General features: G+C 39.2%; 1 protein-coding gene across 4 annotated transcripts in view; it reads left to right on the top strand.

Moving 5' to 3' along the window:
* The window catches only part of npnta (nephronectin a), a 79,021-nt gene extending 66,975 nt beyond the window's left edge, over positions 1–12,046 (top strand). For all 4 annotated transcript variants that reach the window (XM_088341874.1, XM_088341872.1, XM_088341873.1 and 1 more), the window contains 4 exons: positions 6,242–6,325; positions 6,446–6,544; positions 8,441–8,700; positions 11,155–12,046. In XM_088341874.1, the coding sequence (XP_088198000.1) occupies positions 6,242–6,325; positions 6,446–6,544; positions 8,441–8,700; positions 11,155–11,265 (554 nt within the window). In that variant the 3' untranslated portion in view covers positions 11,266–12,046. The remainder of the gene's footprint in view (positions 1–6,241; positions 6,326–6,445; positions 6,545–8,440; positions 8,701–11,154) is intronic.
* The last annotated feature ends 962 nt before the right edge of the window (positions 12,047–13,008 follow it).

Genomic DNA, 13,008 nt, shown 5'->3' with positions numbered 1-13,008 from the left:
GTGGAGGTTTTCTATGCCACACTTCTCTTTATCGGCGTCATTGTCAGGTGGCTGCAGTTTCCTTTATTCTTGAGGAACAATGACAAATGAATCCAATATGGTCCATCACAGCGCCAAACACCAATGACAACAGTACCAAATCAAGTTTGGGTTGCACTCTGGGACTATTCTCCACAGGATGGTTGCCCTGGGTTTTAAGAACATTGGGCTCACATTTAGCGTGACAAAGCCCTCATTGGCGCTTCCTTTCAGTGCAATAGTGAATATAATAATAATAATTTCCTTTGTATTGTCATTCTTTGTAACAATGTACACAGAACGAAATGTCGATACACCTGACCCGTTGTAGCGAGCCGATGCAGCCGCAGCCAACAGAGGGCGCCGCCATTTTACCAATTAGGTATGACTCGTATGTGCTCGTCTTTGTAATTGCCTTCTTGAACAGTCACGTGATCTGAAAAGACGTGACCTGAGCCAATTAGAAGGGGCGAGGAGGTGACGCCAAATTCCCCACGTGGTTAAAATGTAAGAAATTGACGTAAATCAGCTCATTATTACGGCTGTTTAAGCCGGCGACTTAAAATCCTGTGCTGCTTGTACTAAGACAAAATGCAGTTTGTTTCTTAAATCTGAGCTTGAGACTGCTCTGTAGTCCGGAATTTACGGTACCTTTACCAGTAATAAATGTATTTGTCATGATGAAATACACAGGTTGAAAAATATTATGTTTATGTGTTACTCCTTTTTGTAGAAATTAGGATCTGAGGCAGTTAGGCAACACAAACACCGATGAAATGATTTAATTAAAGTGAGTTCAATCAAAACAAAGTTGGTTGTCGCAGGTGAGGAATTTGCGTGGGCAGATGGTGGTCCGTAATTAGAAACGTAGGTGTTGGGGAGGGAGCGGAGAGAGGATTTCATTAGCAGCTGTCTGCAAGTCACAACTTTCACTACCTTCTTTTTGGAGGAGACTTCCCCACTGTGCAGTTATTCGTATATCTCTTGCAAAATGAAAGGAAAGAGCTTCAAGCCACAGTGCGAAAGGATATTATGAACGTTCTTGAACTTCAGTACACACTCAAAACAAGGAGAGAAGACATCAATGTTTTTTGATCTCTCAAAGAGGACCAGGAAAGAAACCTTCGGATAAAAAGACCAACCTGTATAGCTCTTTTTTAATTAAATCTCCTATGTTACAAATGTAGCGAATATGGGTGGTAAATAAATTATTTTAACAAACGATGTATTGACTAATTGAATTAGAAAGCAGAGTTTATTCTTTTCAAAACTCATTTCACCTCTCTGGAGCACCACTTACGTTTTTGGATCATTATGTCAGGAAATCGGATGAAAACCTTGTTTAGTTTTTCTGAAGGGTGGGTACACACACTTTAGGTTAATTATTTTTACTGTTTTGATAGTTTAATATACTTTAAGCAAGACACACACACTCATGGATTTACAGTATAGACTTGTCTCTTACTAATCATCTCCTGAAGAAACTTGAATAAAACACAAAACACTAATAAGAAATATGACAACTGGAAGTTGAGAACTTAAACTGGCACTATTTGGACATACAACAATGTTGGCTTGATTATTACATGATTGTATTTTGATAGAGATCCCCCTTTTAAGTCATACCAATACCTAGCAACAATGAGATGTTCTGCAAAAATCTGCTTTGATGAAGATGGGGGCCCAGTCTTTGTTTCCTCGGCTGTAGAGCAATGAGGAATCCTGGTAGGCTTGAGACCCGTTTGGGACGAGGACCACAGGATGCAGGGTGTTGAAGCAGAGGTTGACTGATGGTGACTTGAGGCTTCTCTGGGTTTGTCCCACCGGTTTGGCCGCTAGCTTGATCATGCTTGGCTGCTAACTAGGCAAATTTCTCTGACTGCTTGTTGAGCTGAGACTTGGTCAGCACCGGCCAGGGTTTTGGTCCAACTCTTTTTCCTAGGATATGCCCTCTTGCCTTCTTGTTGGCCAAATTCAGATTGCCCTTGAGAAGTGAGACGTGAACCAGCTCTTGGTTCCGGTCTCCTGGGAGGGGCGCCCCCCCTGTGGTGGAGTTGTCACGGCAACCTTTGACCCGCAAATGCAAGCTAACGCCCCTCTCCCCAACCTCACAGTCCACCAGTATCAGTCAGATAACATATCTATGTGATTGACTTAAAACACAGTACTCAGTTTGACATTGTTTGATCATTTTCTGACATTGCAAAACAGAATTCTCTCCAAACATTGAATACTCTACACAAATGCAGATCCGCCTTCAAGGATGTGGTAATCAAAGTACAGCAACACGATTGGCCTATAATGACAATGATGGAATTGTCAAAATAACAAACTGGCATTCTATGAAATTTGCGGGTGTCCCATATTTAAAAAACAAATGAACTTTTCATGAACCTTCATCATGCGGTGCAAATTGTCGATGATTGTCTTCGTTGCAGACAGCGAGCACAAACGATCTAGCGTTAGCGTTTTAACTAGTAAAGCTCAAACTTTTTCCAACCTTTGAAATAAACAGGTAAATTAGTAGACTCTTCTTTTTATCTATTATAAACTAAATATGAGTTATGAAATTGTAAACAAAAAACATTCAATGGCTGACCTATTGTATTTTGCTATTTCTACAGTTAATTAAATACACACAGGAATTAGAATTAACAATATTTCTTCTCTGATTACCTAATCACTCATAGTATTGAAAAATAAAAATGCCACACCCTAAAGACTTGTAGTTTTACTGCTTTTCCTCATTTAATAGCCTCCATTGTGGTCCCAATGGATTATCAGTTCAACTCTCAACTAATGGAAAACATTTTTTTCCTGATTTTTTTTTTTGTTTGTTTCAACTTAACTCATAGAAGATTGTAAAACAACCGTTCAAAATGTTGGACTTGAAGACGCAGTGTCTTATAATACTACATTGACCATTTAATATAATTATAAAGAATAAGTACTAAATAAATAACATGCATTTTCTGCAATTGATCTGCAATGTTTTCATATGATATTTTCTTCTGATCATCATTGCACAAAACCTTGTGTTTAACACGCACCCAAATTTCTTTTGAAATTATTTTTTAAGTTAAACAAAAATATGCAGTTCAACATGAATAAATGAGTGTATTTCCTTAAGGTGTAGTTGTCCCAAATTGTAACAAGATGCACTGCTTGCTCTAATGAATTAATATCGCACACTTAAGTCCTGGCACTCTCTGCAGTTCTGTAAATTAATGCACATTTATAGTTAGGCTGTTGAACCATGAGCTGGGTGCTCTGCTGTAATCAAAACCATTTGCCAATTAAAAAATCTGATCCTTACGTTGAGTAGTATAACATTTATAACTATTACATTATGCATTTTGTGATAAATCAATACATGAAACGCTCCGAAAATAATTTAATCCAAACACACTTTAAATACGTTTGCGATTATGCTTATTCATCAAAGTCAATACTTTCAAGGAGCATTTAATCAATGGCGCTCAAAATAAAAATCGTGTTCCTCAAGTTGCTTCTATAAACTCGAGATTTATAGTACCCCGGGCTGCATAGACACCCGATTTATGGACCTTTGCTATTTTTGAAAGCCAGCAGGGGATAGGGACTGGGTCGGCCTGTTGATAACAAAATCAGCATTCTGTATGGGAGAAGTTGGCATTGTAGTTGTTGGGAAAACCGCCAATTAGCAAGGTGCTTGATAAATGAGAGCTTACTCTTGAAAAAAAAATGTCTAAAAAAACTTTTTTTTTTGAATTAGCAATAATTAATCCAGTATGCTAAACTGTGATCTCTGAAGGAGTTCCTGGATCTTTTTTGGAGTTGTCCATTTTTAGAGGACAAATATAAGAGGCCCTTTGAGATGTAAATCATACTTGCTCTCACATATAACATCATACTCTCATACATGCGCAATTTTACTCTCATGCAGACACAGTCATACATCATGCACAAAAACTACTATACTCTTTCATACATACTACTATACTTTCATACACACTATAATACTCTTTCACACGTACTTGAATACTCTTTCACACATACAATAATACTCTTATACACATTACTTTACTCTCACACTATATTCTCATATGCACACTACTATACTCTCTTACACTTATTACTGTACTCTAATATGCACACTAAAATGCTTTCACACATGTACTACTCTACTCTCTCACACGTACTCCTATACTGGGATCAACTCCAGTTTGACGTCGAACTGTACAACATGAGATCAGCGTGCATCGCCATAGTTAACAAAGGTACCCAAATTTTAACATCAGAGAGGTTAGGTGATCATTATACTAGGTGTATAAAACATTTTAATTACGTGTGAGAAAGTTTAGTACTGTGTGTGAGTGTCTATAGTAGTGTGTGGGTGTTCGAGAGAGTAGTATAGTGTGTCAGAGAATTTATAGTAGTGTGTGTGTGGGAGTATAATAGAATGTGCGTGAGAAAATACTAGTATGTGTGAAAGAATAGTAGTGTGTGAATGAGAGCATAGTAATATGTGTGTGAGAGTATAGTAAGTGTTTGTTCATGTGTATAAAAGTATAGTTATGCATGTGTGATAGTATGATTTCACATGTGAGAGCAAGTAAGATTTACCTCTCAAACAGCCTTTCATAGATTTACACTGTATGTGCCCACATCGAATAAAAACGGCGGTCCAATATCTATTTTCAACATCTCGCCTCAGAGTTCAAGTTACACTTTCCTTAACTTAGATCATTTTATTTTTACGCTCTTTCACCGGATGCCTGATATCTAAGTAGAAGGAATGGAGGAGGTGATGTAGTTTGGGTACATTCTTTCACACACACACTTACGTTGAAAGCCAGATGCCAAGGATGGCTGGAGGTTCTGGTGAGAGTCCGGCCTCCTCCTCAACTTTCATCAGTTTCGGTATTTGAACGCCGTGCCGGATTTTATGACTCACTGGTTGGACCCATCAGACTTCAAATGAGTCTGGAAAAGGCTGTGCGCATGCGAGTGGCTTGCTGTTATTATTTTTAGCCTGTCTCCTTAAATCATGCAAACAGATCTGGTGAAAATCTTTGACTTCTTTATCATTGGTTATTATTTGGAATGTGCGAAGTTTAAAGAAGATTTTCAAAGTTCAAGTACTCTAATAATAGTCTCACAAAACAACTGTAACTCTAAAAGTGGATAAAACAAGAAGTAATTAATTGAGTAAAAAATTAACTACAAATGTATGAATAATCATCATTATAAGTATGATATAATAATATTTATAAATTAATTATAACTAAAAATGTATTTTTTTTTATTTAATACCATTCACGTATATGTAATTTTTTTATGGTAATGTTTAAGGTAAGTATATATTTTTTTATTTTTTGTTTTGGGAAAATATTTTGGTTCTTTAATTTTGGGGGGTGTTCTACTATAACTTGTTTTTACAGCTTGAAGCAAGCACACTCGGCTTCTATCTGTGTAATCGAATACTTGCAGGTCTAATGTCTTCTTTAAGAACAAGACCAAAATATCTAACTGACGAGTTTTAAATTGAGTAGACACTCAAAATAAGGAGAGAAGACGTCAATAGTTTTTGAAATTGCAAAGAGGGCAGGGAGAGAAATATTCAGAAAAGAAAGTCCAACCTGAACTAAAGACCCTTCCCTGCGCCCTTTCTATTTATTACATCTCCTTGGTTACGAAAGCAGATCCACATGATTGGCAGATAGCGACAATGACATAATAGTCCAAACAACTCACAACAGTGCCAATGATGGTCAAAATAACAAACTGGCATCCTATTAAATCTCATTTGCAGGTGTTCAATATTAAAAACAGAATAAACTTTTAATCTCTCCCCCCCCCTTTCTAATTAACAGACAAAAAAAGAATAAATCGCAGTATATAAGCAATACACATCTATGGCAGCATGATACCTTTTTAAGTCCCCAATCCTATAGTGTCTTGGGCACTCACCCACACAAGGGGGGCGGGACTCAGCCTCTCTAATGAACCAATGTGTGACCCAATGGTCCTAACTGATTCGAACTGGACAATGTCTCGTTGATAGGAAGGCACCAAGCAAGCATAGTCACAGCAACCTCGTGAAACATCTCAATTCTTCTAATATCCGAAAAGCCTAATCTAACAATCTCCCTGTTAGAGTGACCTCAACGTTCAACATTGCGGCAATTGGAAGGTCTCAAATCTCCTAAATGTATTCACGTGATCCCGTTTGTTTCCTCAGTCCCGCGGAACCACAACCTCAACACTGTGCTGGACTTTGACATCGAGTTGGGGAACACGGCCGACGAATCTAAGGACGACCCTGGTAAGCCTCTGCTTGATGTTGATATCTACTGACTGACCGACCTACCTAGCTACTACTGTCACTTTTGAGTTCTGTTTTTTCCTGCCTCTCATATATTTTTTTCGTCTTGCTACCGGTCAGATGCCGGCTTCCTGAGCTGTTCCTTCGATGACGGCCTGTGCGGATGGATCCGGGACAAGGAAGGAGACGTGCACTGGGAGACCACGTCTGATCCGGCAGGTAAATGAAAGGCCTCGCTTACCCCAATCTCGGCCTTATTAGCGACGAGATGCAGAAGAAATGATGATTTGTGACATTTTGGTATTTGAATTGATTTGATGTAAATCAGCGATGCAGTTACAACTTAGGCCAGTCTCCAAGTACTACCTTCTTAATATTTTTCCTATTTATCCTGACATTAATTTTATTTATTTTCTCTTTATTACGTGCAGGGTTCATACAAGTGCTTGAAATCGCTTGAATCTTAATGTTGTGTTTTCAAGGATTGGGAAGTGCTTGAACTTCTTGCAACTGAAAATGGAAGCTAATATTTCGGTCATTTTTACCCAACATGGGGAGAGATGTCTCAAAAGCAAATGTATTTGGCATTTACCCAATATCTCAAAATCAGAGATATATTTGTGGCTATCAAAAATACATAATTCATAACATAATCATTTTTTATGTTACTCGAAAAATTGGAAACATTTGCTTTGAAAGTCCTACAAACGTGCTTAAAGTTGTCCGTGAAAGTGGTGTAAAAACCCTGTATGTGTTAATCCTGGAGTGCCACATCTAATCTCATGAACAATGTTCACTATGTTGTTATCAGTGATGGATAATGGTGTTCTTGGGTTACATATTTACATGTAGACAGCATATTTAAAATACAATTATTTTGTGGATGGAGGTGATTGAGCATCAAATAACACACAATTCTATATGTCTTTTACTGCCGCCTAGTGGGCAGGAATAAGCAGCACAATGGAAAAAAGTATTTTGACAAAAGTTTTTTTATCTTTATTATGTTTATTTATTATTCTTCCTTTTGTGTACACAGCCTTCATTTTACATTAGAATTTTACATGCAGGGTGTCCCAAATACACATTTTAGTGGCTTATAACTCAATTATTAGTTATTTTCCCAATGCTGGGTCATTTTTTTTTTGTAAAATGATGTATTAGTGGTTGACTGAGTCGATTCAACCTGGTAATAACACAGCAACAACATAGTAATAACATGATAAATTGTTATTTCAGAAATGCATTTCAAACTGTTTGCGCTTTGCGCTAATTAGTGACAAAACTTGGCTCTGATTTAAAAAAGGGTTAGAAACCCCTGGACTGCGCAATTCAACCAAGTGATGGGATTACCGTATACAAAAAATAAAATACGTCAATCACAAATGTTTAACCCAATCCGGCCCTCAAATCAAAAAGTTTGCCTACCGCTGTGTTGTTAAATAAATACATATTTCTTTATCCACTAGTATTTACAAAAAATGAGCATCTATATGATAGTTCATGTATTTTTGCTCATTATTAAATTCTGTTTGTTTTTTATCAATAAAGTCTTATTTTAAGTAAGTCAGTTGTCAAAAAAGGGCCTACTTGTTTTAAAGTAAATTATGTATGTGAAGGTGTTACCTGTGGCGTTCCACAGGGCTCAGTACTTGGTAACCTCCTTTTCACTATATGCTTGGTGATATTATTTTTTACAAGTGTAATATGACATTTCTAAGCAGATGACACCCAACTGTAGTGCCAATGAAGGAAACTGCCCCGTTAAATTGTGAAAGTCTTGGAGCTTACCCTAGTGATAGAAAGAACTAGATGTCAATTTTTTTCATCATAAATACTGAAAATATTGAAATGTTAATAATTGGTTCAGCTCGCAACTTGTTCCCAAACATTGGATTGGTTTCTCAGGAACTGTCTTACATCCATTGCAGCCTGGTCATCCTGGAAGGAGGATTGCCTCTTTCCTAGGTTTTTTACTTTCCTCATGCTGAGGTTTTTGTTTTTCCTTGCTCTCATGTAGGTTTCATATAATGGGCTGTTATAATGTTGGTCTGCGCAGCCTTTTTATGGTTAACGGCTATACAAATAAATATGAATCTTGGTTTCTCTCTCCAGGCGGCCGCTATCTTACCATCCCTGAAGTGGGCAACAAGAGGACGGGACGGGGGGCAAGGCTTGTCCTCCCGTTGGCCCCGCCCTGGAACGAGGGCAACCTTTGCCTGTCTTTCCGCCACAAGCTAGCAGGGCACCACGTGGGCATGTTGCAGGTTTTTGTTAAGAAGGGCGCCCGCTACAGTCCGGCCGTGTGGGGGAGGACAGGCGGCAACGACTGGAGACGCACACAGATAACGCTGTGGGGGACGGGACTCGAGAGCGTGAGTCAAACCTACTGATGCTTTGATTGTTTATAGGTCTTTGTTGGGGTTTTGGTGTAAGCCCAAGTTTTCTTTAAAAAATAAAGTAAAAATTGAATAATAAAATGCAATAATATGCTTGTTGAGCGCCTGACGGGCACCGCAGCATGGGGGGATCCGCGTGCAACCAGAGTTGTCGCCAACACCCTTGCGACCATCACTGAAAAAGAAAAACAATAAGCCGCATCGTAATGTAGGCCACAGTGTTCAAAATGTAGAAAAAGTAGAGGTTTGTAGTCTAGAATTTAAGGTAGATTTGATTGTCCGTCATCTTGCCGCCACAGGTACCTCCAAAAGCAAATGCCTATCGGAAGAAATGAAAAACTGTTTGCGTGTCCGTAGTTTGTATTCTTCCTTGTGCTTTGTAGCACAAGGTTAAAGGTTGCATGGCACAATTCAGCGATATCTAACGGTCAAATATTACAGTGATCCTAAACTTTCTACCTCTTTTCTGCTGCTTAAAATCATGTTTTTAAATACATGTTTATTGTGAGTCACAGTAAATTCAGTTTGTTACGGGTGCTTAAAATCCTTGAAAATGCTTACATTTTGATACGGTTTTTCAAAGTGCTAGAAAAAATGTAAATGCTTGAAATCGTTGCATTTTCCAATGTTTTTCGCATCATTTCCTATAATTTCACGGCAGACTGCTGCCTAACGTGCATGACTCCCCATTTCCCGTAAAATAAAGGGCTTGTGTGAGAAACGTCACGCGTTTGGGTCCTGATCCTGTTCTGGTTCATGACACAACTGGCATAATGTTGTCATGTGAAGCATCACCGCCCCCTACTGGTTGCACCCGAGCAACTTTAAAGTCAAGCAACACAGAATCCCTAAAAAAACACAACAAAATGTAAAGTGAAACTACTTACTTTTTAGTGCAAAAATAAACTTGTAACTTATTTCACTGTTCATGGATCTTTTCTTTTCATATTTTTGGTTGAAAAACAAACTCGATAGCGACGATATCTGGTCCTTTGCTTTTGTGACGTATCAAAAGCTCTTTATTCGGGTAAAGGATTTTGCATTTGGTAAATTTTTGTATCTATAGTCAATTATGTATGTATTTATTTTGATTAAATTCACAGTGAATGATGGGATCCCTAAAAAAAAAATCATGAAATATATATTAAAATATTTACAGATCTACATAATAAATTGCAAAATACAAGACTGTGATCTTTTAACACACACAGAACTGATTTATGGTCAAACAACAGCACAGGATCCTTGAAAATGCAAATCAATAAAATATATGAAAATATAAATTCCAGTGCTATCTCTAACCATAAAATAAAAAAATTACTTTTTACAATTCTATTTTAACCAATTTACAGAGATCCTCTGACAAAAACTGTAAAAAACAAATCAAAATATGTAAAATAAAAAGCAAGAGATCAACAGTCTCCAAGGGAGATTGAGTGCACTCTGCTTTGGGGCCATCAATATAAAAAAAAATTAGTCCATATTTATTTTAATTCTTTGTATACATACAGTAATTTATTTTCTGTCCTCTAAATTAAACTCAATTTTTACCCAACATCCATGTGTTTGTAAACAAGTGTGACATAGCCAAGCCACGCGCGCATTGCTTAGGCAGAATGGCAGAATTCATGTCTGTTTATAGCAGTCCATCCATCCATAATCTGCACCGCTTATCATCAGTAGGGTTGCGGCATGCTTGAGCCCATCTCAGCTGTTGTTGGCCAGTGGGCAGGGGAGACCCTGAACTGGTTGCCAGCCAGTCGCGGTTATAGCAGTCCATTGACAGTAAAATATCGTAGATCAAAGATAGGAAGAGCTCAAATAAGCACAAAGTATGTGCAAGTAGCAAGATAGTGACTTTTTTAGTGATCAAAGTAGACAAAGAAAACCTGTTCTCTTGGTGCTGGATTTTTGGTCTTTTATTGGAAATATGAATATTGGAGGGCAGCACGGCGGCGCAGTGGTTAGCGCATGTGCGGCCACAGTTCATGTCTTGGGAACCTCCTGCGTGGGTTCAAATCCAGCTGCAGACTTCCTGTGCAGAGTTTGCATGTTCTCCCCGTGCTTGCGTGGGTTTTCTCCAGCTACTCCGGTTTCCTCTCACATTCCAAAAACATGCATTTCAGGTGAATTGGTCGGTCCAAATTGTCCCTAGGTGTAAATGAGCGAGTGAGTTGTCTGTCCCTGTGTGCCCTGCGATTGGCTGGAAACCAGTTCAGGGTGTCCCCCGCCCACTGCCTGATGATTGCTGGGATGGGCTCCAGCACTCCCGCGACCCTACTGAGGATAAGCGGTGTAGCTAATGAGATGAGATAAATATTGGAAAATTGGCCTTTGAAAGTCCTTAAAAAGTGCTTGAATTTGACCGTGAAATAGATGCAGAAACCCTGTAAATTGCAAATGTTAATGACGTGCCCATACTCCCTACAGGTTGTGTTGAAAGGCGAGCGTGGGCGAGGACGCAGCGGCGAGATGGCTGTGGACGACGTCTCGCTAGCAAAAGGCTCGTGCAGGGACGATCGGGACCTGACGGGTCTCTGACGCGGACGCCTGAGCGAGAAATCGGGAAGACGAAACCGTTGACTCTCGGTCGGACTGCGCCTGTGGCGCCCCCTGTCGTCCTAACCCTTGAATTGTAGCGCAAGGTGCTTCTCCAAATACGAAGACTGAACTCTACAGCTGACTTAGAGACCTTCGCCAAAGGAATCGCTTCACCCGCCGCTGCCCGTTTAGTCGCGTTGCAAATAGCTGTGGTCATACCAGTGGCAGTCACTAGGGTTTTGTTTTTTTACTGATCCAAGAAAAATCAAGGTCCACATGAGAACAATCAAGAAACAAGTTGAATTACTGTATTTTCCACACAATAATGTGCACCTCCAAAAGTATTATTTTGTCATATATCTCAATGATTTGACCTCGAGCGAAAACAGCAGTACTGACAATAATTGTTTTTTGAGAGAGGCTAAAAAAAGTTGCATTTTGAAAACCAATAGCAGCATCAGCCATGCAAGGCAACTACCTGCTTATCAGGCATTAGGGATTCAGTGTCTTTCCCAAGAACGCTTTGACATATAACACAGAGGAGCCAGGAATCGAACCTGCGACCTCTTGATCCCAAGTCACTGAAGTTTACAATGTGCGTCACAGACACTCACACAACAGATAGTGGCAACAGCCATGCAAACAATATGAATATTGATTTGAATAATCAGCTAAAAAGGTGAACTATCATATAAACTTGCATTTTCTTTAAGTCTTCCTATTTACTTTAAATCTTTACAAAATCTGTCTTTATATAAGATGAGCCTACCCCTAGAGCACAGGCGGCCCGCAGGCCAAATCAGGCCCGCTAAGGGATTGAATCCGGCCTGCGAGACAACACTCAGAGAAACGCAAGAGAAAAACAAGCTGCAGGTTGAAATATGTCAACTTGATGTTGCCAAAGCCAGTTGCCTCTCACAAAGACACTGTACTTGTATTTATTTCTCTCTCTCTCTCTCTCTCTCTGTTTCTTTTCCACCCATTTTCTCCCATTCTGTCTCTTTCTCTCTCTGTGTCTTTTAACCTCTTTTGTTCTAACTTCCCTTTTTCCTTTTCTCTCTTAATACACTTTGTGCTTTCTCTTGTCTTTTCTTTCCTTCTGTCTTTCTATTTCTCTTTGGATTTCTTTCTTCCTCTCCCTTTCTTTTCCCCCTCTCTCACCACTTTTTATCTTTTGTTTCTCACGCTCTCTCCCCCTCTCTCTTTCTTTGTCCCGCCCTCTCTCCTTTTGCCTCCCTCTTTCTCTTATTTTCCTTTCTTTTTCTTTCTCTCTAATCTACTAGTCCGGCCACCGAGAGACTGTTTGTTCTATGGTGTGGCCCCCGAGTTAAAATGAGTTTCACACCCCTGCCCTAGAGGTAGCTGCCATGATTGTCCATTATCCTGTTGCTACGGCTACCCTGAAACACCAAAAAGGGAGGGCAAGTAAATGAGAAGTAAAATCCTGCTTTTTGGTCACTTTGAGTCCCAGTGGTTTGTATCCTTCCTCGTGCTTTGAAGCACTTGTTTTCAGTTGGAATAAAACAATACAGCGACATCTGGCGGTCAAATATTACACAGTGTTCCTTTCAGAAATAAATGTTACATTATAAGAGAATTTAGCGCTGTTTTCGTGAGGCAGAAAATTTGCATTTTTGGTCACTTTTGATTCTCCGTAGTTTGTGTCCTTCCTTGTGCCTTTTAGCACTTGTTTTTGCCACACTAACGGTCCCTAACGTGGTAAGGTGTTCTGATTAACTTCGC

Source organism: Urocampus carinirostris, chromosome 8 (assembly GCF_059441175.1).
Source record: "Urocampus carinirostris isolate Australia breed hairy pipefish chromosome 8, RoL_Ucar_1.0, whole genome shotgun sequence".
In the NCBI taxonomy this organism is placed as follows: domain Eukaryota; kingdom Metazoa; phylum Chordata; class Actinopteri; order Syngnathiformes; family Syngnathidae; genus Urocampus; species Urocampus carinirostris.
Note: the sequence above shows the minus strand (reverse complement) of the source record. Positions and strands in the feature narration are given on the sequence as shown.